The 26,337-nt window shown below is 47.4% G+C and overlaps 1 protein-coding gene across 1 annotated transcript; it reads right to left on the bottom strand.

The window, feature by feature from the left end:
• Positions 1-10,082: 10,082 nt before the first annotated feature.
• EDN2 (endothelin 2) lies at positions 10,083-15,278 on the bottom strand. The gene is made up of 5 exons (XM_015883746.3): positions 15,058-15,278; positions 14,740-14,878; positions 13,585-13,704; positions 13,078-13,182; positions 10,083-12,220 (listed from the first exon to the last, which is right to left on the bottom strand). The coding sequence occupies exons 1-5, from the start codon at positions 15,119-15,121 to the stop codon at positions 12,109-12,111; spliced, it is 540 nt and encodes a 179-aa protein (XP_015739232.2). The 5' UTR covers positions 15,122-15,278; the 3' UTR covers positions 10,083-12,108.
• Positions 15,279-26,337: the final 11,059 nt, after the last annotated feature.

Genomic DNA, 26,337 nt, shown 5'->3' with positions numbered 1-26,337 from the left:
ATTGCCTCCAGTGCTGCAACTCAATGCTTCCTGGGGCTGCCAGCAGCAGGATCCCTCTGATGGACAAGAAAGGAATCTAAGCACAAAGCCAGGGGGGTTGGCTTCAGCTGCTAATGGAAACATCTCTTTGTGATGCTGATTTAAGTCTGATGAAGTAAGTCCAGCCAGGCTTTTAATGCCTCTGTCTCATAGGTAAGTTGTGCCAGGAGAGGGTCAGGTTGGATAATAGGAACAGTTTCTTCTCAGTTCATTGGCACAGCTGCCCAGGAAGTGGTGGGATCAGCATCCCTGGAGGTGTTCCAGAGCCATGGACATGTGGCACTGAGGGACATAGTCAGTGGGCACAGTGCAGATGGAGCTGGATGTGCTGATCTTAGGAGTCCTTTCCAACCTCTGTGATTCTATGATTCTGAAAGCAGCAAGTGAAATCCAGAATGTAATGCAAAAGTTGATGGCAGCCAACCACAGGACCTCCCAGGTGGCAAGAGGCAATTGCAATGCAACATCTGGGAAGGCTGTGCTTGATCTTAGGTCCGTGAGATAAGAGGACAAAGGTTTAAGGCAGGAAACTCCCAGTGCACCTCCTGCCTGTGATCAGCAGCATTCCTGTGTCTTTACAAATCACGGCTATTTGGGGTGCAAAAAGCAAATATCACTGCCCCTGCTTCTCCAACTTGTAGCAATTGGAAGTAGTTAGAGCACTTATGGTGGGAGAGGGACAGAAGGTTTAGCAAAAGAGGTGGAAAACCTTCATAACCAGAAAACATCCCAAGGTGATGTTCAAACAATTTGGAGAGGCAAGTTCAAACCTCTCTAAGTGGATTAGTGCCTGAATATCAGGGCACCCATCTCCTCCAGTCGGTGATCTAACCAAGGTCTCATGCTACTGGAAGAGATTCATGTAGCTGCCACTGTAGGCAGAGAAACGCATAAATGAGGTAAAGAATCATAGGCAGACATTTCAGGGCCCAAAGCCATCTTCCAGCAACATTTGGGTGCAGCTCTGACTCATTTGAGCATCTCCTACAGGTTAGATATGGGTGTTCTGTGTCATCAATCCCAGCCAACTAACCTCTCTCCCCTTCGCTGTTTTGGGAACCATAGTGCCAAACAGAGCACTGGGATTGGGATTTTCACCTGAGTTTAAGCAATGCAGCACTGAACTTTGCAGTTCCTGAGGTCTTCTGCTGGACCTGTGACACAACCCATCAACAAAATGGGTAATTCACCCTATCTATACTACGAGCTCCACTAGCATCCCCTTGAAAAAGGCATCCAACATGGAGGTGTTGTTACAACTTGCCCACATTCTCCCACTCTCTGCTACCCCTAATCTTGAGATGGCAGATTTATCATGATTCAGACAGTGGGAATTGATCTTCCACTGTGTGAAAATGTGCATGTAAGTTTGAAGGTCTGCACAAGGAAGGAAAGTTTCTGATATCAAGCCATGTATGGGGTTGCAGCTTGAAAAGCGGGCTGAGGCTTAAGGTTCCTAACTGAAAAGAGGAAGCCCTTCCCAAGGCCAGGATGTAGCAATCAGTGTTACAACTTGTATTTGACATCTTCCTTAAATCCCGGCTCCTAAGGCCCCGGTGTGATGTGAAACTCAGTTATTTTCATAAAGATTAAAGTATTCTAGCTGCTCTGCTTGGAAGCACGCTTCACTCATGACATTTGCTGGCTCCACATCAAAAAAGCAATTAAAAAAGACCCACACTGACATTATTCTATACAGCCAAACGTTTAAGTCAGTGTTATACTGAAGTCATTTTCATACTGGTGTGTGATCTGTTTCTGAGCTTAGTGGGAAGTATTCTACTCACTCCTCTAGGGGTACAACCAATAATACAGTAGCTGAATTGTGTGCCTCTTTTGCACTGTTCTTTATCCAAGTAACAGTGATTCTTTTCTTGTTTCCAATTTCCTTTCCTTGAGGTTTATCCCTATGTATGATGCACTCATAATCCCAGCTGTCCCACTACAGCCTTCCATCTCACCTCACAAAACCCAAAACAATGCAAGAGCAACTACAGGTGTTGTTAAGGAGAGAGGAGAACAGAAGATGGTGCAAAGAAGTAGCAGCCCTGGTCACCTGCATGGCCCCATCAGCAGCTCGAAGCAGAGCAAAGTGCATTTGGTGCAGCACACCTCTGCATGTATTGCAGGCAGTGATCAGCCCCACTCATCCTGCCATACCTGGCATAAGAGAGACACACTCCCACTGTGACAAAGATGGATATTTCCCCTCTGTATTTTGGAGATTGATGAGTGTTTGTTAGGTATCTGCCTCACACTCCTCACTTCAGGCTTTTACACACTACTCAACACGCTGGGAAGAAGCAAGCCCTCCAGGGGAGGAATCTGAGGGTGCAGCCATTTGTTTGTAAAGCATGCCCCTCTATCCAAGGGATTTCTGTAGTGCTTGTCACACCCATCTCTGAGCATGCACCATCACATTCAGGATGCTCGTGGCTTGATGGCAGTCCTGCAAGATGAACAGCTGCAACACCTCTGTTTACAAGTTTAACAACTGTATCCAACCACACAGAAGCAACAGGAATGCAATCGGGAGATCATTTGGGTAGAAAGAATAAAAGACAGACAGACTGGAGCAGCAGCACACTGAACAACCCCAACTCCCTCACATCTCTAAGGGGTAGAAGAGCCTTCCCAGTCTCTCTGCTGCAGGGACCCAAGGTGACTCCTTCCCACAGGCAGTGCAAGGTCCCCAGCCCATCCCTGAGACTCACCTTCAAGGTGCTTTTGAACTGCCACATCAGATGCCTCCATTCCTCTTTGGGAAGCCCCACTGAGGACTCCATGGAGCAGCAGGACATGAGCTGTTCATCCCTGCTGGGCTGTGGGGTGAGGATCTGCCCATGGGGTAGTTGCCCTGAGCAATATGGAGATAGCCACAGTAATGCATTCATTTCATTGTGTACCCCACATACATGAGCTGACATTGAACTGCTCTTTCCTGCTGCTTCTCTTTCCATTATGGCCCCATGTTTCTTCACATCTTTCACCCATCCTTCTTCTCACAGAATCACAGAATGACCCGGGTTGGAAGGGACCTCAAGGATCATGTAGTTCCAACCCCCCTGCCTAGCAGGGCCACCAAACATACACATTTACTAGATCAGGTTGCCCAGGGCCCTGTCCAACATGGTCTTGAACACCTCCAAGGATGGGGCATCCATTCTCGATCCAGTGTTCTCTTTTCACCTTCAATCTAAAAGTGCATCAGCTATACCAAAATAGAAGAACAAAAAGAGCAACAGGAAAAGGGTGAAATTAAACGTGGATTTAAGACAGAAAACTGGAAGATGCAAAAGGGAGAAGGAGAAGCAGGGCAGAAGCACAGTGGCAGGATGGAGGCAGGCCAGGGTGTACAAAGATGTGCAGAACAGTGAGGTCTGAAAGTTTCCTATAGGTGAAAGCAGCCTGGATAGCACAGCAGCAACCTGCAGCCACAGACAGGGTTTTTAGCAGAGCATTTCACTCAGACACTTCAGCCCCACTGACCCAGACTGGCTGATCCCTTTTGTGTTCAGTTTTCATTTGCTTTATCAGTCACTGATTTTGCTGGTCTCCTTTGCATCCTGTCCCTTCCAAGCATTTTGGCCAGGCTTTCCCTCTGCTGACATGTCAAGAGTGTGAGGTCTCAGCCACTTCAGGTCTATCAGTCATTTCAACACCATATGCTAGCAAGCTTCCCTTAGGGATGCAATGACAATGGAGATAGAAACAGGCAGGAGAGATGTTTAGGGACACCTTGGGCTGAGCACCATAGGATCACAGAATCATAGAAAACAAGGTTGGAAAAGCCCTCCAAGATCATCCAGTCCAACCTTCCACCTTCCACCAATATTTCCCACTAAATCATGTCCCTTAGTAGCACATCTAAATGTTTCCTAGGGACAGTGAATCAACCACTTCCTTGAGCAGCTAGATCTTGGTAGTAGGTCCATAGGGCTGAGGCATGAGCTGCAGTGCATCTCTGTCCAACACTTCATATCTTAGAGGTGGTGGAACCATTCCCACTTCATATTAGCCCATGGTGGGCAGAGAATGAGGGTTCTTTGATGGTCAAATGCTTTTAAACAAAGCCTCCAGCCCTGTGCTTAGCTTACTCATTAGGGACATGGCTTAAAGAGCATGATGGTGAAGGGCTAGCGGTTGGACTGGATGATCTTGGAGGGCTTTTCCAACCTTAATGATTCTATGACACACACGCACATCACCTCTCCATCTCTGCTCCACTCGGAGCAGAACCCACCTCTCGCCACTCAGGCAGCATCACCTGGGAGCAGAGCACTTAGCTAATTAGCCTGGCATGCACGCGGCGGCATCGTGGGAATGTTTGGAGCCAGGGCTGGTCCCAGCACCAGGGTGCCGATGGGAAGATGGGGCCCCACCCTTCGGACCGGGATAATATTTTTCTAATGCCTTGCAGTGGTTGGCTTTTGTTTTGCTGAGTTGTTGCTATGCACCTGAGGCTCCGCGAGGGAAGTCGGCTCTCCAGAGGAAACAACACTGGCAAAAAAATAAGTCACCACATCATTGTCCTGGCTGATTTCTGTGTCATGAACAAACACATGAATCTGCACTTGTTTATCGGGAGGCACAAGGGCAGGATTTTGCTGGTTATCCTCAGAGGTGATTTGTCTGTTGGTCCTGTGAGGCTCAATGGCAGCAGTTAGCCCCAAAAACAAAACCAGGAAGAGACTAAGTGTTCCCATACAACTGGGAGCACAATCAGCAGCCCTCCTCGAAAGAGCCTTTAAAACGAGAAATGGGAGAGGGGAAAAACAATTAGCACCAGGGACTTTATTAAAAAAGAAGTTTAAAAAAAAAAAAAAGGAAAAAAAAAAAAAAAGAAAAAAGACAATTCTTCCATTAATCAGGCCCTTATCAGCAGCAAGGTGATATAAAGCCAGGGTTTAATTGGAACTGAGAAAATGTGTTTGTGCTGGTGTGCAGAGCCTTGTCTATGTGGCCAGGAATGTGGCCTGCATCCTGTTTTCTTTACTGATGGGGGAGGAATCCGCTCTGCGATTCCTTGAAAGGCTGCAGCATGTTTTCCACCAGCTCCATGCTGCGCTTGTGAATTCATCCCTGCTTCTTATGGCATCCTGGAGAGCAGCTTTGTGCTCAGAGGGATCCTAAAAAACACCGGTTTTGTTTTGCAGGAAAAGAGACGCTGCTCCATGGACATCAACAGGTGCTCTCAGCTCCTGCTGGTCCTTCTTGATCTGGTATCTGTGGATCAATGGATAATTCCTGAAGCACCATGTGGGGTACGACCTGCCAGTCTCTCTGTTCCTATTGTCCCATCAGGTGCCTTTGAAAGGAGCTTGCTCACTGCCTTATTCGTTGTAAAGAATTTAAACTAAAAGTGGTTAAAGCTAAATTTGGTTAATGGATTTAAACTAAAAGAGAGGAGATTTAGGTTAGATGTGAGGAGGAAATTCTTCACTGCCAGGGCAGTGAGGTGCTGGCACTGCTGCCCAGAGCTGTGGGTGCCCCATTCCTGGAGGTGCCCTTGGCCATGAATGGGACCTGGGCAGCCTGACCAGGTGGGGGGCACTCAACCCATAGCAGGGGGTCTGGCTGGGAGGGCTTTGAGATCCCTTCCAACCCAACCATTCTGTGGTTCTGTGATCTTCAAGGACCCTTCCAACCCAACTCAAGCCGTTCTATGATTCTTCAGTTTTTAGGGTCCCTTTCAACCCAACCATTCCGTGGTTTTACCATTCTACGGTTCTATAAATCCTCAAGGACAGCATTCAAACACTGTCAGCTCCTCAGCTATATCCCCATTTCTAGGTAACGTCTCTGTGATTTATCCAGGATTTCCCTCTCTGCCCAGTGTGGTTTCTGCTGCTTTACATCCATGCTTTTTTAGCACAGGACTCAATTGTCTTGTCTCATGTTGCTCTCATCATCACTCGAGGCTCCAGTGAACCTTCACCCTGCTTCAATACCACGACACAAAATAGCAGGCAATCTATAACACTGCAATACATAAAATCTATGAACACATTTTCTCTGCTTCCCAGCCTCAACCTCTCAAAGGCATAAACACAGTCACGCTTACAGCCTGCTTTCTATAGGTGCAGTTACTGCGGGGATGAACAGCCTTCCCCCAAATTCAACAGCCTTCCCTGCACCACAGCTCTGGCTGGCTTGGAGGGAGCTTTCACCCTCCCAGTCCTTGTGTCCTTGGCCACACAGCTACGAAGTTTGGCTTTTTATTTGGGTGGGAGTGGGAATAAGACCCAAAAGCAAGTTTGAAGAAGTGTGACAAATTCACCCAGCGCTGCAGCCCAGCATAATTAAGCAGCATTCCTATTCACGTCATCTCCTGGCTCTGGCATCGTTTTTATTATAGTCATTATGAAGACAGATATTACTTCTGGATTGACTCACTTGATGGGTTGATCAGCACTTTATTGTAGCCTCCAGTTATAGCACTTTTTATGGCATCCAGAAGAACTTAACCATTAGCACACTATTAGGAAGCACACTGGCAGCTGATTAAGTTGCTGAAGGTCAAAGACATTTTTCTTAATTGCTCCATGTGTGCTCTCTCCTCCTCCCCCTCCAACGGAGCTGGAGGGAGATCATTCTGTTTTAATAATAAAGTCACAGAGGCATACTTCGTATTTGCCATCAAATCTCCAGGGAGAGGGTTATTCACCATTTAAGATCTTGTCTAAACTGTTATGGTCTTGTTGTTGAAATGAAGTCTTGGAGATTTTCACGGCATGTATTGTAATCTAAGAAAAAAAATAAAGAAATAAATGAGAAAGAAAGTCATCAGGGTGAGTGATTGAACCGGTTAACACACGTCGCAAATAATGTTGTATTAGGGTCATAAACAAATGGATGCATGGGTATGCTGAAGGGAACTCTGTCTCTGGGAGGGAAGGTAATAAGGTATCTACAGCTCCCAGGTAAGTCTCCAGGAAACTGTCAAAGATGAGATATCCTGGAATTCCCAAATGACTTTTTGATCAGCCTTGTCATGCTTTCCTTTGGAATGCAGCACTTCTGGTGTTCTCCCGTTGATTCACAGAGGCAGCTCAGCAAGGTGTTCATATCCTGTCTCCCAGACCTCACTACTTTCAACATATTCCAGGTGCACTACAGGAATGACAACTTCCAGCAGAGACACTTCAACAGACACGATGGGATGCTTCTCACCTCTTGCAAATACGGGCATGAGCCTCTATTTGTTCCCCAGCACAGCTAACAACTGCTGCTCTAAACTATGTGATTACTTAATCTGATGCATCCAATTTCATTTTCCTCTTCAGCCTCTTCCGTCACCAAAGACTCCAGGTCTCACTCGAAATGAGAAACCAAAACCACCAGAAGTCATATCTTTGGCAAACTCCACCTCATTGGATCTGGCAGCCTCCCACATTTCAGTCTCAGCCAGACATTCAGCTGCTCATGGAGCTTCATCTTTCAGCTCCAGACTTGTCTGACCCAGCTAAGGTCACCAAGCCTGAGAAACATCTTCCTTGTCTTCTGAGTTGGATGTCTATCAGCTCAATGTATCCACCAAGGTTTAGCCTAGCACAAGAGCCAGCCAATGGTTAATGGGGGATGAGGACGGAGGAGTGCAGGGTTGCCAATGCACATTGTTAGATTGACCTGGTGGCCACAGGAATCCCCTCCATCATGGGGAGCTCAGTGAAACCTTCTCCTTTGCAGGACAGGCTGGTGGAGCAGTGCTGTGCAGAGGAGTGCACTGTTTCCTTTGGACAAGGGAGCGGCTGTAAGGTTGCCTCAAAGGTCTTACAGAAGTTATGTGGGGAGAGGCACCCAATTACTCATCAGCGAGCGGGTGTGAGGCTGAGAAAAGGATTGCAAAAAAGGATGAGGCAGCAAAATGCTCCTGCTGAGTGTCAGAGGAATGTGTGGCAGATGGGAGCATGCTTAACACAACGGTTTTGTGCCTCTACAGCTCCTGCTTCCCAGCATAATTCCCTCGTAGAGTTCGTGAGGAAGAGTTAAATTTTGAGTCTTTTATGTTTCCTGGATCAGACCAGACAGGGCAATGGAGATTGCTGGAGGAAGAGCTGAGAGTGTTGGGGTGAAAGGCTTGAACATGAAAAGCCAAGGGCTTGAAACCCCCCATGAGGGATCCCTTTCAGTCCTGAGCCTGAATTGACTCCCAGAAAGGTGCTGGATGCAGCTGACCACAGAACTGCCCTGAGGCAGAAGACATGGGTTATGGAGCTGGCATCCACTGTGCTCCTGCCTGTTCCTCACTCCATTCTACTCAAAACCACCCATCAATCAACAGCCTTCACACCCAAGGATCCTGGTGGTAGAGAAAAGAACTTTAAACACAGCAGCAGAATAGAACTGCCCAGTGATGTGCCGTATTCTATCTCAGTCTGAAGGGTGTGAGCCACACCACAGGGATGTGCCATGGCCATGGCCAATCCAGCTTTTAGTGTCCCCTGTGTAAGTGACCTATTCTAGGTCTTAATTCATAAGGCTCTTCTACAGGGACATCCAAAGCAGAACAAACTTATAAATTGCCAGGCAGGGAAACTTTTTATCAGAGTAGATGGCTGCTTCTTTCCGTGTAATTATTGACTGGCCAAGACCTCGAAGAGGCACCCACCAAAACACACTTCACTCAAAGCATCTTTCCATGCATGTCTCTTGTTATTGACTGTTATGTATGAAAAATGATAAAATACATCTCCTTCCATCCACTTCAGCTGATCTTCATCACCAAATTCAATAATCTCAGAATAAACAGTCCTCTCTTCTCCCTTTACATCCTAATTAAGATGCTCTCAAATATCTCCCTTCTCTCCTGCCCTTGGGTGATGCTTAATTAGCTCCTGTAATTAAAACCATACCCAAAGGACAGGGCTCTGTACAGATGTTGGCACTGGTACAGGCAATGCTATGGGGTTGCTGCCAGGCTCCAGTGGTCCCTTGGCACTTGGGGACATGTGAGGGGCTCATGTAAGATCCAAGTGAGGAGCTCTGCTGAGGTTTTGTGATCAGGGAATTGAGGTATCCCATGGGCACCCCTCCAACAAAGGCAGTGCTCCCCAAGCACCATTTCCCTGGCAGATGGGATGGTTTCATCCCCTACGAGCAGGGAAAGGCGACTGCTTCCAGGCTGACTAAGGTCATATTTCTTCTGTGACTTAAAGAAAGACAAATAAAAGGCTGGGCCCAAGGCTGGGCAGTAGAGATTCCAGATAATGAGAAATCTTTTCTGGGAAATGAATGAGCATCCAGCAGCCCTCAGCTTCCTCATTCACACCAGCTGGACTCAGCCCAAGCTGGAAATTACTCCAAACACACACCTTTGATTTAATACATAGGGAAGTGAGGGCCATTGCTGGGCACCTTTTCTTCCCTTTTTGTTATAAAATCATTTAAAAAAAAAAAAGTGATTTTTGCACATCCCAACACCAGGTCGTAGGGCTGAGGTTTGGTTGTAGCTCAGCCAAGGAATTCAGGCAGTAGGAAAGAGCAGGGCTGCTGTTCTCCAAACTCCCAACCCCAGAAAGGCATAGAAACCCACAACTGAACTGTAGAACTGCTGGGTGTGCAGCAAACACACTGCTGGCTGTTATGATAATGTTTCTTTATTTCCTCCTCACAGCTGCACCATGAAATTCACTGAGTTAACTACATTGGAGCAATCTATGACGTGGTCTTCAGGCACAGCTTTAATGGGATGAGGGCCTTTTAACCATAGTTGGAAGAAAAGAAAAAAGAAGAACTGAAAAACAAAGGGAAAAATAAAACAAACCCCAAACTCAGATCTCAGAGTTGATGGGGCTGCAGAAGGGGGTGGGATCGCTTTGTCCCTGCGGTGCTAACAGCCACCGAGATGATCTGCAACAAAGTGCTCATCCATGAGAGAACATTAACAGGACACACAGAGCAGGGATTCAAGCTGTGCTCAGCACGCCATCCCCATTCCTACCCAGCTCTGCTGTCCCGTTCCCTTCCACAGTGCTTTTGTCCTGCTGCCTTCTTGCTCTTCTCCACCCACCACCAACAGAATAAGGGAGAAAAAAAGGATGTTGACTTTTTGCCATTATTTATTACAAATTAGATCTTTTTCTTTGCAAATTGTCATCCAAAAGAAAAAAACAATAGATTTAAATAAATACACAGATGTCAGAATGCTACATACGGCACACGTGCAATGGGTCACGCTGAAGATGAGACATCACATACACAAGGAGATATACATAGTATTTTACAGCAGTAGTTTTATTTTAAATTACGAGGCTCACATTAAACCATGTGCAAAGTTTCCTTTGGAACAAACCCTTTCAGGATTTACTTATTTTTAATCTACTTTTATTTTCCCAAATGACTCAAACCTTCAGAAGGTCAAATAGAAAAAAACCTGCTGCTTTGGGGACCAAAAGGATAGGTCGGTTGTTTCATTGACAATACAATCAATTGGTCTCATCTCTGCTCTGCTCTCTTAAGGCTTAAATCAAAAATCAAGGAAGTATTTTGTATGTACGTCCGATGGGACTACACTTGTGACAGCCACAAGTTTTGGTCCACCACTAATCTTAAGCAAACCTTTCTTGATGCTCATCTGTAATACTGGACCGGGCAGCAAGGGGGACCTGACTGCAGTTATTTACCTGTGCTAACCAGCTGACAGCCACAGCTACGATTTATAACAGAAGTCAATTTGCCCAGGTAAGCAAAAGTGCATCTGCAATACAGCCCCACATCCTTGAGGCTGTTTGCCTACAAGATGGGTTTCCAGCTCCTGGGCTCTGTGTTTTTGCCCAAATTATTCCTTTCCTCCTCTGAGCCAGCAGCATTGTGCTGCCCCTGGTGAAGCAACCACCACTTGTGTGGGTTTAAGTCCAACCCTTTCTCCTAAAGCTGTGCAGACAGTGCTGTGCTCTCTTCCTGATGATCCTTTCCTGCACATTAATCCCACCTGGCTACCCCTTGCCTAACTCATTCTCTACTCTGGTTACACTTAACAGTGATGTGCTATCTACACACTGCTTATTTATTATACAGGGTCCGACTCAGAAATCTGATCTAAGTGAAGCAGCAAGCAAGCCTTTGCATGTCATTCTCCCACCACCCATCTTCTCTGCCCCTAACCCTTCATTTCAGGGAAAGCTGAGAGCAAGCTGGGGTATGGGGTGAAGAGCTGGGGAACCCTATGGGAGCATGTCCCAGGGAACAAGCCAGGTTCCCAGAGCTGACCCCATCCAGACCAGCAGCTTTGCTCTGCTCAGACCCCTCTGCTCCATGGGGCTCCATGCGTGGGGCTGCAGCCTGGCAGGGCCAGAAACTGCTGCAGAGATACAGCTGCATGTGAGCATCCCACCCTGCTCTGCTCTGCATGGTGGCAGGAGCCACGCTTGGGTTTGTATAGAGCTATCATCCACCTAAACAAGACCCACATGGCCCTCTAGTGATTTTCTCAGCCAAAGAATGCCACTGACCACTCAGGTGGCTCTCAGGCTTCAAGATGATACACTTTTATATATACATACTGGGAGCTGTTTGACCACAGGAGTCTCATTCACACATACATTGCACCGATAAGTGAAAAAAGTGCAACTCTGGGCCCAGAAACAGCTTATCCCCATCTACAGCAGCCAGACCACGTCAGAGAGGACCGAGTGAACCCATGCTCAGACATAGTCTGAGGGCAGAACAAACCAGGCCAGTGATGTGGGCACTCGATGCTGCCATGTCTGGATGGCACATGGCTGTTTGGGTTTTGTTGGTGATTCAACCACCTGCAGCAGCTGTTTGTCTGCCTTGGGCTCCAGTGCAGAGTGAAGCAAGTGCTCTACCAGCAAGACCCTTGCCTGATCCAAAAAGGCACAATTCAGCTCCACGACACGTCTATGACTGTATAGAGAGACACTGATTTCCCTTTATAACAGTCTCTGGAGTGCATGCTGTACTCGTTCACGCAATGGGAGCATGGAGACTTCCACATCTTCCCCCCTCCACTCATGGCCTTTCCTTCAGCTCTAACTACCGACAGCGGAGTTAGCGGCACCCACGGAACTCCAGATTCTTCTGGCGAACTTGGTTTGCACCTGTTCCTTATCTCTTCTTCTTCCAAATGTTCTTCTTCCAAGGCAAAACTGCTGGTGGAGCACTCCGCTGAGCATGGCGCTGCTGCTTGCTGAACTGCAGGCGGGAGGCAGCAAGGTCCCTGCAACCAGGAGACATAAAATATTCACTCATCAGTCCATTTTCCTACTCAGCAATAGCCTATATTATGCCATTTACCCATTGGTAATAACTTGTATTATGCCATTTACCAACCAGTCACCACTTTGGGTCTTGTTTTGTTGTTGGGTCGTTAATAATTAGCATTATTTTTGGTGTCTCAGGTTCAGTTGTTGGCTTTTGGGTTGGTGTTTTCTTTTTTGAGGCAGAAGGAGGGATGGAAGAATAGAAATCCCTATTTGCAGCTGTAATGTTACAGCACTGATCCACCTAGTTGGGATGGTCCAACTGATGCTTCTCCCATCTGTCTTTTAGATTGCATCTGATTTAACCACCACCAATGGACCAATTATCTCTCAATTTGCAGGCACTTTTTGACTTGTTTAGACTTCTGGAAGTCCTTCCAGCACTGAGTTCCACAGTTCAGTGATGGGATATTAAGAAGGGATATCTCTTTTGATCCGAAGCTGCTGCCCAATCCATCCTTTTCCTATGGGATGATATCTCTTTCCTTCTAACACATCATCCTTTTGTCCATCCCATATCAGAGGAACTTCCCCACCAAAAATTACATTAAGTAATATTGCTCTAGTGCTGGAAATCCCCTTATTCCCTCAGCTGTTAGCCTTCAGTTCTACACAGCAGAAATTGCTCAGCTGAGTTATTAAAAGGGAAACCAGGAGGGAAGCTAGCTCCAACCCAAGCAACTTCTGAGGTCACAACCCCAAATTTTCATATGCTTACAAGGGAAGTTCACACCGAATCACAAAATCATAGGGGCTGGAAGGAGATCATCAAGTCCAGCCCCAAGTTCAGAGTGGGTTTCAGTGGCACACTCACCTGAGGGCTCTCAGCAGGCTGCGCTGGGAAGGCTTCACATCACTGCTCTGTGGAGCCTTTGCTGATGTTCTGGAGCTTGTTGGGAGCCTCAGGCTCTGGCGGTACCTGATGAGAAAGGAGAAGTGCATGAGCCACCTGCATGCAGGCACCAGGGGAACACTGCCCTGTCATCACTGCTGGCAGACTAAGTTCAGTGCATGATTTGAAGAGTTAATTGCAGCTATTTGATTGTTATACTTCTACTGCTGTCCTCTTGCCTTGCTCAATTCATAGGCAAGTTAATGACGGAAGGTTTTGACTATTGCTTTGATAAGAAACTAATGACATCTGTACAATAACTTCACTCCTCACCTCCCCACAACGCATGCAGTCCTCTATAGCTCTGGCTAAAGTGAAACAACAAGCTGCCAGCACACAGGAGATGCTGGTACCCCAAAACAACCCCACAACCCTCACCCCCTTCTCCCAGGAGCACCAAAGGGAGCATCCCCAGCCTCTCTGGCTCACCTGGGCTCCTCCTGGCAGAAGCTGGCACAGGTGCTGTCTCCGGAGCGTGAGCACTCACACCTGCCAGGTGATCTCTTGCGCCGTCGTGGCGGGCTGCCCAGGCCATAGGGAGCAGTGTGCCTGTTGGAAAGAGGAGCAATCAGTGCTGCTGCTCGCTTGTTATCAGCCAGCAGGTTTATAACACAGCCTTGGGAGGCAGCCAAGCCAGAGCCATGATAATAAAAGACTCATCTATAGGCATAAGGTGAAAAGGCCACTGATAATTCCAAGCCTTTAAACTCCAGCTCCTCTCCCACCTACTGTTTACCCTGCCCCTCCCAGGGAGATGGCCGTGCCAGCCCTCCCAGTGGCATTTTCTCTCCTTGCACCCGTGCAAGGGCTGCCGCACGGGCTGGGCTCACCAGCACACAGACTGTGCAATGGGCAGGACAGAGTACAAATCCCAGCCATTGTAATGCATGGGACATAGTACGGATGAAGACATCTCGGCCATAACAGGTCCTCCTGATCTCAACATGCTTCCCAAGCTCTTAGCGTGTGCACATTCCTGCTCCATCTCTGATCACAATCTCTCCTCCCAGAGGGTTTAGGATTGGCAGTGATTGAAACTATGCTCCGAGCAAGCAGCGAGTTGTAATTGCACGTTAGTGAGCATGATTTTAACCACACCTGAGTACATGTGTTTTGCTACAGAGCGATGGCCATTGGTCTGAAACTGCACGGAGAGCTGCTTTAGCATTCTTGAGGGCAGGACTTGGCAGCCACGGGATGTTAGTGCCAACCCACTACTGTCTCATTAACAATGCTGGCAGCCAGCAGGCAGAGTTACAGTTTGCAAGAGGGTAATGTAACTTATCTGGCTTGCAGCTATAACATCTTGCTATTGCTTTTGTCTTGCAGAAGTACAAATCTCAAATAAAGATAAAGGGAGGCAGCACCCTGAGCTTTCGTTCCCCTCCCTTTGGGTTATGTTGGAACTCCAGAGCACAGCACAGCCTGTATTCTAGCAGCTGCAAAGGGCTGAACGCTCTGTGGTGCAGGTGCTGCACAAACCTCCTTTCTCACCTCCTTCTAACTGCCCCCCATCCTGGATAAAGAAGAACAGGGAACCACTCACCCACAGAGCCACCCCTCAAAAAAAGAACCCACGCTCACCCAGGTGTGTTAACCCAGATGATATCCAAGTGACAGAAGTAGATGCACTCCTTATCCATCCAGCTGTTGCAGGAGCATCGCTTGGTCCTCAGGTGCGCCGCCGAGCCGAGGTGGGACTGCAGGGGAGGCTGCCCCATACCTGCAGCAGAAGGAGAAGGGATGAGTTGCAGGTTGGGTTTAGAGCACCAGAGCACGGTCCGTCCTGGGACTGCAGAGCACTGAGGTGCAGCCTGGCACAACCCGGCAGGAACTGCCCCGCAGTGCCCTCCACCCCCAACCCTCTGCTGCACCCGGGACCCCCAAAGCCCCGGGGCTCACCGTCTTCCAGGAGGACGCAGAAGGCAAGAGCCAGCAGCGCAGCACCGGCAGGATGTCTGGGCATGGCTGCAGGCTGCGGAAAGAGCTGGAGGGTTTCGATTTGGGGCTTTTCCTCTTTTTCTATGATTTTTCCCCCTCTCTGTTTTGTTTCCCTTCCTTTCTTCTCCGTGCACCGTTTCAGTCGGAGCCGCAGCGATGATCTGGAGGCAGCGGGCCCCTGGCAGGTGCTTTATAGCCCCGCTCCTCCGCGTCACGGCCGCGCTCCGCCCCGCCGCGTGGAGCGCCCGAGGGGGAAACATCGGGGCGCGGGCACGCGTGGAGGGAGGGAGGGTGGGAGGGTGGGTGGAAGAGGCGGCATCCCGTGGGTCCGCCCCACTGCGGGGGGGCCTCGTCCTGCAGCTCGTCTCCGGCCCCAAGCTGCGAACACGCGTGGGATTCCCGTCCCGAACGGGGATGGTGCGGGGAGAAATTCCCACGCCGGGGCTGCTCGGAGCGTGGGGCAGTGAGGCACGCTGCTGTGCGTGTGTGCAACTGGGTTTGTTTCGTGTGTGGGGGGTGAGTCCCGAGCGGGGATGGATCCCACGCGTGCTACAGGTGAAGGAAGAAGCAGTTTGCAGGCGCTGCCGGCAGATGGAGCGGGAGCGGTGCCCGCTCCGCAGTCCCGTATTGCCCTCCCACCCCACGCGTGGGGCTCCCTGCGGGCCCCGCAGCTTCCCTATAGGGGGACCCCGGTCTGCCACAGCCTTTCGTGTATGAGAAATTAAAATAGCCCCCAAAATAATAATAATAATAAGAAAACAACTGAGAAACTGCCCTCGGAGGAACCCCCGGGGCATTGCGTGGGCCAGAGGCAGCTCCTGGCTGCGCGGCCCCCGGGTACAGCGTGGGATTGGGACCTGCAAAAGCAGGTTAAGAGGCAAAAAAACACGGAGACAAACTGCTCTTGCACTTGACTTTCTGAAGGCTTCTTAGGAAAGGGAGTGTGTTTTCATCTGTTTACAACGAGCTGTTTTATAGTGTTTTTATTGCGCGGGAAAGGATTTATTATCGGGGAAGGATGCGAGATGATGTGTGTTACCATGGTTCAGTATGAAGTCTGATACAAAGTGTAGAGCACAGCAAAGGAGTGGGAAGAGAAACAAGAGAAACGCAATGGGCCAGAGTGAGGAGAACTGATTTTATCTGAGCAGTAACTTCTGCTGGCTGTATCTCATGGAAGGAAAATGGGTTGGGATTGCATTCCTGCAAGGAATAATGAGAGATTTTAATATCCACACTGACCAAGCATCAAGGTGAGTCCCTCTCTGCGTTCATGAAGTCACTGTGTGTGGGGGGAAATCCCATGGTGGGACTGAAATAACAGGATTTGGGGAAACTGTTGCCCTGTTCACCAAACTGCTTTGGTTGTGATGGCATGTTTGAGAGCACAGGTAATGCAGACAGCTCCATTTACTGGGTGGGAGTGAAGAGAGGGGACAGGGAGGATGAAAAATCCACCTGGGGCTGCAACTACAATGTACAGAGGACATGCTGAGAAAATCAGAAATAGTGAAAACTATTGAAATAAAAAGATAAGAAAATAATGTTGAGATTGATAAAATAACACTTCTGTGTGAGCAGCAAACAAGCAGAAGCAGAAGGAGGGAAGTTTTTGACCTCTGTACCAATGCAGCAATCATTCTGAAGACAATAGGGAAATACAATAGCAGCGTTACCTGTTACAGCCCATGTTCCAGCTGTGCCAAGTTGCAGGCTTATGTCTGAGCTGAGATACTACATGTAATTCCAGATGCCAATCCAGTGATATAATTGAACTCTCCTAGCTCCAGTTTCTATCATCCTCATTCTGGTCACTGAGGGTTGAAAGAAGATATTTTCGACGTGGGGAAGGTAACGCAGCAGTTGTGCACGCAGAGGAAAGGCTGTGGGGAGTGAATGACATCCTTTATTCTTCAGGGGGCACTTTCTTAGAAAGGGTGCTGCTGCCATTTAGGCGGCCCTGTGACTTTCAAGGATATGTTTACTGAAAGGATCAGGCAGAGGACTGTGTTGCGTGAAGGTCTCCCATGCCTCTGGGAAGGGTGAACAGCCTTAAGTTCACCTGAGGGTTTGGAGAGCTACATTCAAGCTGTTTCCCTTCCCAGCCTCCTTTTTGTGGCCACAGCTCTCTCAATTAGCTGACACCTTCAAAAAAGCACCTGAAGCAACATGTAAATATCTGTTAAGGTCTTGTAGTTGTTGGTAGAAGAAGACAAGTGCTGGGTTATCTGCTGGGTATCTACCTTTAATGCCAGCTGCAAAAATATCTTGACAAACCAGACCTTTCATCCAAGATCTCTCACTTGTTTTGTTCGTTTCTCATCAATCCCAAGAGTGATTTACGCTGTTGGAGAAAATGGAGCAAATGTTACACCCTCTTGTTCATATATGCCTATTGAATGGAGTTTGAACTCATTTATTTTTCCTCCAGGAAATACCCTACTGCGTTGAGCAGGCACAAACCTGACCAGCATGTGTGGGGATGTTTGGCACCAGGGCTTCAAAGGTCTGAGAGGATGTGGGGCTGTGGGTAAAGGTCTCCACTTGTGGAAGGGATGAGGGAACCCTGCAGAGTGGAGGTGGGATTGGGACTGCATTGACCAGGACTGTTTGGAACAGAGCTCCCATAGCTTTGCCCAGGGCTGCAGAATTTCTGTGTTAAAAACCAATGGCTTTTTATGGAGCAATTTGACCGTAGGCTTGCAAAGAAGAATGTTCAGGCATAGGGAAACAGCTGTTTCAGCATCAAGCATCCCCACGTGTTATTGCTTGGGCTTGCAACCATCACAGTTCCAATAGCAGCTATTCATTTTAGCTTGTGTGTTCAATTCCCCTTCGCACTGTGGGCTGAAAAGTTCTGCTTGGACTGAGAGCAGCGACCTCCTGGCCACAGGAGACACTGCATTGCTCCTGCTGTTCCCCTGATAAGGAGCAGGGGACACTGCTTCCTGCAGCCAGCACTCCTGGCACTATCACCACACTGAGATCTCTAAGAAAAACAACAGGCTCCAGCAGAGGGACGGGTCCGTGCTGCACAAACAAGGCTTCCAAAGAAGGAACAAAGGCGTACACGGGGTCCTGGATGCCAAAGATGGGCTTTGCCTCCCGCAGTTATTTTTTCCCTTTTGTTTCTGACTGTAGGAATACATTGTTCACTCCACTGTAAAGAATTCCAGGCAGAAATGACGAAAGGGACATTGCAGCTTAAGGAAAGCGACGTCCCGTGCAGCGTGGATGAAACGCTGTTTGGAAACCAGGAACGAGCAAACAGGAAAGCTCTTTAACCATTGAGGAGATGGGATCCCAGTGTGTTTTTGGCACCGACGGGAACAATGGGGTGATGTCACAAGCCAGAATTCCCCATGGTGGATGGAAGCCCAGCAAATAATCATCATTCTTTTCTTGGTACATTAGTGAAATTTTTCCACCGTTGGTCATCCCCCACTGAGTCCCTGTTAGGAAGTGTAGGAAGGAGACATTGTCAAATGGGGTTTCCTTTGGGAGAACCGTGTCTCCTCCTCCCCATCAGCTGTTATAAATCACAGCTTTCTGCTGACTGCAAGGAATTCCAGCAGAGCAGCACTTGCAGCCTAAGCAGTGCTTTACCCCATGAGGAAGGGTGCACAAGGAGGTCTGGATTCCTGTAGGGCAGAAGCATCATTTGCTGTCCAGCACTTTCAGCCTACACAGCATCAGTACTGAGCTTTGTCTTTATAGTTTCAGAAGTGCTGAGAATGGCAGGGAGTTTAGGAGACACCATCCTGGCCAAACATTGTGGTCTGGAGAGTTTCAGCCTGTGGAAGGCTACCAAATTGTATGAGCAATGCTGTGGCACCCTTCAAATCCTAACCTCACATTTTTCTTTTGGCTTCAAACCCATCAAGAGTGACCTGAAATGTACCTGAAGCACCGAGCTGCTTCAGTGTTGGCTAACCCTCAATATTTGTGGTCCCCATCACATGAGACCCCAACATTTGGGGGACCCCATTCCTCTGGGGCTCCCATATTTGGTGGCTCCATTTTTTGAATCCTAATGTTTGGGATCTCCACATTTGGAGACATGGGCATTCTGGATGTCACTCATTGGGTGTTATGTAGATAACATCAGTGGTTGAGACCCCAGTATTGAGGGAGATCCTCCTTTTTTCTGAAACAGCTCTAGAACTCCCCTGGCTTCTTTTGTTTTGGATAAAGGCTAGACCCACCATGTAACTGGGGCTGCTAATCCATCCTTTCAGGCGGTGACAGCATCAGAACATTACTGGGCTGTTACTCAAAGTCCAGGCAGCTCCAACCGTTCCAAAATGTGCTCTGCAAGCACCTGGTTATACTCTGTGTGCAGCACACCAACTCCAGGCTGTGACTTTCCTTTCTGTTTGTGTGAACATTGATATTAGTAGAAGGGAGGGGTAAGACTGCCTGTCTGAGTTTAGATAGGATTACTAGTTTGACAGCAAAATGGATACAAATGACTCTAAACCAAAAAGAAGCATTAAGACCTGGGTGTCTGCATGGTTTACTGACAACAGATTTGTCCTTGTTCTATGTTTGTCTGTGGTTTGCATTATCAACACCCAAATATAGCATGAGGGGCTGTTTACCCCAGTCCCAATCTTGGTGTATTTTCCCTGATGTAGGAGATTCCAGAGACCCTCACATGCACAAAGAGAAGCAGCCTGGCCCCAGGTGTTGGGTCTGCCATTAGAAACTGCTCGAGATGTTCTGCCCACGTGTCCCCATTTGACCAGGTGGGCAGAAATCCTGCAGGAAGGTGATGGAAGGAGGATAAAACTTGCAGCCTCTATCCTTGCCAGGAAGGAAGGTGCTTCTCCACTGTAACTAGAGATCTTAAGAGTTATTTGAATAGGGAAAGCCTGATATCAGTGAGGTTGAGGCAATGGTGGACCTTCACGGGATGGCAGTCAGGCATCAGGAGCACATGAAATGTTACAACTCAAGATGCTGAGAATGAAAATGTAAGGGAAAAAAATGCCTCTTGAGCCAGTCTGAGCCAATACAGGGAATGGAGCAGCTATACTGTGGATAATGTGAATATAGGGACTTGTGATTGGCTCTGGAAAGCACTTGAACATGATGGCTTGTTGCTGTTCTGCTCCACCAGGCTCCCACCTAGAGCAGGAGCAGACTTCTGGTAGGACTTATCCCCTTCAGCATCCCCTGCTTGTCCCTAAGTGGGCACAGATCTGATCTAGGCTGGTTTTGATGCTGTTATTTTGAAGTTGTATTAAATGTGCTGTTGATGACACCCTACCTTCACTACAGCAGCTCCTGCAGGGAGATGCCCTACTGAAAACTTGCAGTTCTCCCACATCAAGACTTGCTGATCATTTTCAGCACTGCTCACTCCTTTCAAGAAGTTTGAAGGCTGTGAACCCACCGTATTCCTTCCTTGCAGCCTGGGAAGCAAAAGCACGTTTACCCCTTTTTTTTTTTTCCTATGGATGGAAAAATTGTGCCAGAGGGAAACATTTGTAAGAAAGAATTTTTTTCTTGGAGTAAATTGAATGACAATTACTAATCTGTCCTGTGTGCCTGTCTGATTGCATATTTTCTCTGCCCAAAGGGCAAGAAAAGAAAAGTGCAGTGTGTGTTTAGACAACCCATGGAGACATTCCTCGTACGTTGGGTGTTCATTGGAACACTTTAACATGGATGTCTGCATTTACTCCACCCTGATGGCTGAACTCCTTCAGAACGATGAGTGACCTGGAATTTATAATTACAATAGGTGTAATGCAATTAATCACCACCTCGGAGCTGTCTTCCATCTCTAAATGCTTGATGATACCAATCCTTTGCAGCAAGTGCAGAAGAACAGCTTGTGTAACATCGCTCTTTCCAGCTGAGACAAGTTCAGAGGGGTTCCTACCACCCGGACCGGTGCAGAGATCCCTTTCTGCTCTTCTTCAACAGCTGCTTTCTGCAAATGCCAAGTTGTTCCAGATTGCAGACACAGCAATGTATGTGGTGGGCTGTACCAGCTGATGACACGTCTGCTTGAAGGCCTCTTTAAGCAGCTAGTTTCTGTTTGGCCACAAGCTTTTACTTCTTCCACAGTGGAATGAATAAAAGGACATTCTTTCTTTACAGGGTATGTAGGGCAGGCATTTCTCCTCCTGATGTTGACAAGATCAATCAGAGACAGAATTAAATGCAGAGAGTAAGGAATAAGGTAGATACAGCTTGAAGAAATATGAAGAAAACAGAGAAAATGCACATATATGCCCTTTAAACCTCAGTGCTTGCACATGTGGTTAATTATTAATTATTTATATGGTTTATTGATGTATTGATGTATTGATTTGTGCCACCTAGAGGACAAATCCCATTGTTCTGAACAATGTACAAACCTATGGCGGTGCATGGAGAGCTTACAGACATTTTCCAATGAGAGCACTGAAGAATCTGAACACTGAGAGAGCAATTCCCACCCCCCGTTATGAGTAGGGTCAGAAATCAAGTCCGGAGCTTTTGAATCAGGCAGTTGTTACACTCAGTGGAATCATTTCAGCTCCATGTCTTGCAGTTTGTTTCAAAACGATTGAAATGATTTCATTTTCTTCACTCAAGTGTTCAGAATTGTAATGGAAATATTCCCTGCCATGAAAGTGCAGAATTTCAATCAAGCTTGCAGCTTTTTTAAAACACCTTGTTTTTAAAGGAAACCTGAAATGCTTGGCTCGAAGAAATACTGACATATCCAGCAAACTAAGAAGGTCATAATTTCCATCCAGCTCCATTTGCAATTTTGGTAGGAGATGAGAGACTTCAGTCTGCAGGAGCAGATCATTTAGGGAAGGAAACAACGAAAGTTTTACAAGAAACTTTAATTAAAGTAGGAATAATTAGGTGCTGAGGAATCACAACACAAACTTGGCAAGGGATCAGTCTATGCTAGCAGTGTCTTTTTGCTGTATGTCTCTGCCCTTGGACAGATGTAGCCATAATTTCTGTTACTGGTTAACCATCTTGCCATGAAACTTCAGTTCTTAGAGGCTGGTTTATACTGTAACTATTGGTATCTGGCTGCAAGTCCAGAGGGATCAGAACTGAGGGCTCCAACTGGATTTTCTGCTTCAGTAGGAATTCTGCAGCTCTTGATTCCCACATAAAATGATGTAAAACAGTGAGGAATTTAATAGAAGACAGCATTTCTATCAGCAATATTAGCCTAGGTCTGAGAAATGTGTTAATTCTGAGCAAAGCACCACGATTGCTTTGCCTGTGAAACAGTCGTGGCATGTTGAACAAGGGTTTCACTGTGAGAAGTGCATTCAGGCAGAATAGGAGAAGAATCAATTTCGGAGCTGTAGAAATGAGATACCGTGAATTCATAATGATGATAATATTTGTTAGTTGTGCTGTTAATTTGTTGGTTCCAGCGAAATCAATGTGTTTGTAAAGGATGCTTAACAATATGTCAGTCACTGGCTGTGTTTGTAGTTCAGCCAAAATAGTGCTGTTCTAATACTTGCTTTTATCTCTGTTTCTCCATAGGAAAATAGTGAAGAAGAACGAAGGAAATATTGCCCTTTTTTCTTGAGCTCTTTGTTTTGTCTATATGCTCTATGAACTCCCAGGGATCCGATCTCTCTGCTCCATGCTGCTGAGCTGGGAGCAGCATTTCCAACCAGCAGTTTTGCTCCGAAGGCCACACGGTGGTTATGTCTGACTCTGACACATTGGCTCTTGGATGCCACAAGCCATCTCTATTTTCAGTGCAGATAATGGGAGAAAACAAGGCAGATGAGCAGCAAAGGGGGTGAAAGGACTCGGCTCCCCCTCTGAGAAATTTCTATTTATATCTCAGGGTTTCCCAACAGCAGCCTCTGCTGTGGTTATGGGGTGGTTTTCTCTGGCAGGAATCACATGGAGATGTGTGCTCCCTCTGCACATGATGGGGAGCTCAGCCCTGATGAGCAGGGAGAAGAGGGAATGCTTTCAGGAAGGGCTTTTAAGCAAACTCTTATGGAAATCCCTCTTTGGCCAAGGCTGACACATAGACACCAGTTCCCATCAGTGTGGTTGGCAAGACCACGTTGTGAAGGACCAATGGATGACCAAGGGGTGGACGAGCTCAACCAGCAAGATACAGATGAGCATCCAGCTCACTCAGATGCCCAGGGGTGCTTTTGTACCTGATCAGGATGGACACTCAGTGCTCCAGTGCAACTTACCACCACCTCCAAATGGATGTAGCCTGAGGAGGCTCCTGCATGGCTGATCCATCTCAGTGTTCCCTGCAGCACTGTAGTTTGGCTCAGCCACCAAGCAGGTGTGCTTCTCACTGCCCACCACAGACCCACGTTTCAATGTCCTTTTATTTCTCTCCCTGCCATAATCCTCATCTGTCTGCCCCTGAAGCTGTAAAGCTTGATAAATCAACAACCATAAAGCACTGCCTATCTGCTATATTGGAAAACTGAGTTAAGTCCCATTGTTTTACTGCCACAAGTTTTTCTAGGGTCCAGGGCAATCAAAAACACAGATACAAAAATGTTAGGCATTTTTTCTGCTAGGATGGTAAGACCCAGAATGTGCTGCTGTATGTAAGGGTTTATCAGGTCTCAGAGAAAACCCAGTATGAGCAGAGAGTTGCCTAAATTAGTGGGAAATACAAAGAAGTGATTTAGGCAGTCAGGGGGATTGTTAAATGTGAATGCTCTGCAGAAGTTCAGTGAGAGAATTGCTCATGCCTTTCTCATGGCAGATGACATCCTCCCTTCTCACCATATCCCATAGCCTTCTGTTCAAACGCTTGCCTTCAAGCCTCTGCTTTAACCACTGTCTAATTAGTTGTACAAAATAGAAGGACAGATATGAAAAAGCCCATCCCAGGTAGCCTCATTGTCTCCTAGCAGGAGTTCTTGTGTTTAATAGCCACAGCATAAAATAGATTATTCACACTTGGCCTCTCCCTCAGCTCCTGAAAGTGCTGTAACCACTGGGCTTTGAGTCTACTAGTACACACACATGTCTGAGGGCTCGTCTCTGCTGTCTTTTGTGTGGGTTTGGCAAGCTCTGCACATGCCTAATGGATCAGGTCTTGCCAACAAAACAGAAAGTGGGGAACGCCTAGTTTAAGAGTCTCTCTAGGGCTTGTGCACAAGCAGCTCCTCATGTCCAAAGAGCTAAATCCAGAGGGGATTAAGTGCTCAAGCCTAGCATGTAGGCATCCTTGAGAAACCTAAAACCTCAGCTGCCACCTAACACTGTAGGTGCTTGAGGTGCCTAGGTGCTGACATTACTCCAAAGGAGTGCACACAAAACTGCCTACACCCGGCGCCTTCAAACACTCATATTTCTGCTGCTGCACAGCAGACATCCTACACGAGGTACGTGCACATCCCCATGGCATAAACATTCTCCACCGAACTCAGAATGTTCTCCTCTTTCCTAAAACAACAGAGCTGTCCCCGTTGTTTTATGACATTTTGGAAAGGAATTCAGCAATACACTGAAGGACACATAACAGCACGGGGGACAAACACTGATAACATTGGCAAAGTGGCAAACAGGGTGGGTGTTGGATAGTTCCCCAAATGCAGGCTTCCAGCCTCTGCTTAACGATAGGAAAAGTGTAGACAGGATATCCCTGCAGGGTGTCTCTTCAGGAGAGTTGTTGGCAAAATGTGTGTTTCTCTATATGCAGTGAGCAGAGGTGCTTAGAGCCAGAAGGATTTTTTTATTGTGTAAGAGAAAGAAAACAAGAAAGAACAAAAGTAGTTTTCATTAGAGAAGTGTGTGTGTGCATGTGCTCTCTCTGTAATAGTCTGCAATGCACTGAGACTAAATTGGCTGCCTGTGTCTCTAAGTAGCAGGCATTTGAAATCTAGCATCGCTGTAGATGCTAGCAGTCATAACACATACAGAGTTCCATTCACAGCAGCTCTCCTTTGTTTCCAAATCCTTTCTATCTGAAGGAGCAGGATGGTGTAGGCAGGTATAATGCGAGGGTGGTAGATTGTGGGGACAAAGTGGTACCCACAGTGTCAGAGGCTTTATGGAGAAGTTATTCTTGTGAGGGCAGTATGAGAAAACACAGGGAAAGGCGTAGGAAGAAATTGATGTTTGTAGAGGGCCATGCATGGTTGGACACCAAACTGAAGGTGATTGGGTGTTATCACTCCTAAAAGTGGATTTCTGGAGCAGAAATGGGAACACCTTTCCCTTTGTAGTCCCACCAGGGGGTGAGAGTATTGAAATTCAAAGCCATCTTCCACTGGAATGGCATGTGCAGGACATGTTGTTCCTGACACCAGCTAAGCTTTGTGCTCTGCGAAAGGAAGGGGAAAATCAAGTACAGAGGGGAGCGATGTGTTTTATTACTCACTGTGCATCAGAATCTGAGCTTTTTCAAGTCCAGAAGTGCCCAAGAACCTGCACAAGGTGAATCTAACCAAAAGAGCATCCACAGCATCAACACTGGATTGTCAAGAAATGGGGAGCCAGAGGGCCTGGCCTCCAGATGGCAAAGGAAATGGGAAAGTCTCCATCAGGAGCAACTCTTAGTCCTGCTGCTAATCTTTACCCTGATAAGTTATGAGCCAGGAGAGGTGCTGTTAAGTGCTTTGGAGGCACAGCTCTGGCTCAGACATCCTCTGTCCTGCTTTTGCAGTTGTTCAAATTGTCACGTTTATGGGCTCAAACCTTTGCAATTCAGTTCTATTGAGACAGGCAGCTTTGCACAGCTAATTACATGCAGCAGCAGATGCCTCACTGTGCTATGGTTGTCTGGACATGATGTAGCAAAGCCTTGGTCTAGCTGTGTCAGAGGGATGAACAGGCCCAGAAAGACTGGGAGGATGATCTGCCCTACGTTAACGGCATAATGACAGAGGTGTCAAAATTATGAGTCGTGGCAGCCCTGGAAGGCATCTGATTTATCCACGGTGGTGAAAGATGCCACCTAAGGAAGGGGTACATGTGCTACAGACGGATGATGTAACACAAATCTCAGTTAACGTTAAGCACTTTGAACAATAACTATTCAGATGACAGTTCATGGAGAGCACACATTCCTGCAGGCAGAGAAACTGCAACTGGGAGCGTACCCCACCCAGCTCTGCAAAGCAACCCTACGGCACAAACCTACTCAGGCACAAGGGCTTGCCTGAGAAGGGCATGTTGTACCCAGCCCTTCAGTGTTTCGTGGTGCTTTGTATCGTGGGCTGTTACAAAAGGGATTGCAACCAGAGGCCACTGGCACAGCATCACTTC

The sequence above is a fragment of the Coturnix japonica genome, chromosome 17, assembly GCF_054131305.1.
Source record: "Coturnix japonica strain WE chromosome 17, WE-NBRP24, whole genome shotgun sequence".
NCBI classification, from domain to species: domain Eukaryota; kingdom Metazoa; phylum Chordata; class Aves; order Galliformes; family Phasianidae; genus Coturnix; species Coturnix japonica.
Note: the sequence above shows the minus strand (reverse complement) of the source record. Positions and strands in the feature narration are given on the sequence as shown.

Excerpts from the sequence above, each read along its gene's own strand:
- EDN2 (XM_015883746.3), bottom strand. The coding sequence starts at position 15,121 with ATGCCCAGACATCCTGCCGGTGCTGCGCTGCTGGCTCTTGCCTTCTGC. Across the intron at positions 14,879-15,057 it reads CTGCGTCCTCCTGGAAGACG|GTATGGGGCAGCCTCCCCTG; the intron begins GTGAGCCCCGGG and ends CTTCTGCTGCAG. Across the intron at positions 13,705-14,739 it reads ATCTGGGTTAACACACCTGG|GCACACTGCTCCCTATGGCC; the intron begins GTGAGCGTGGGT and ends TCTTTCCAACAG.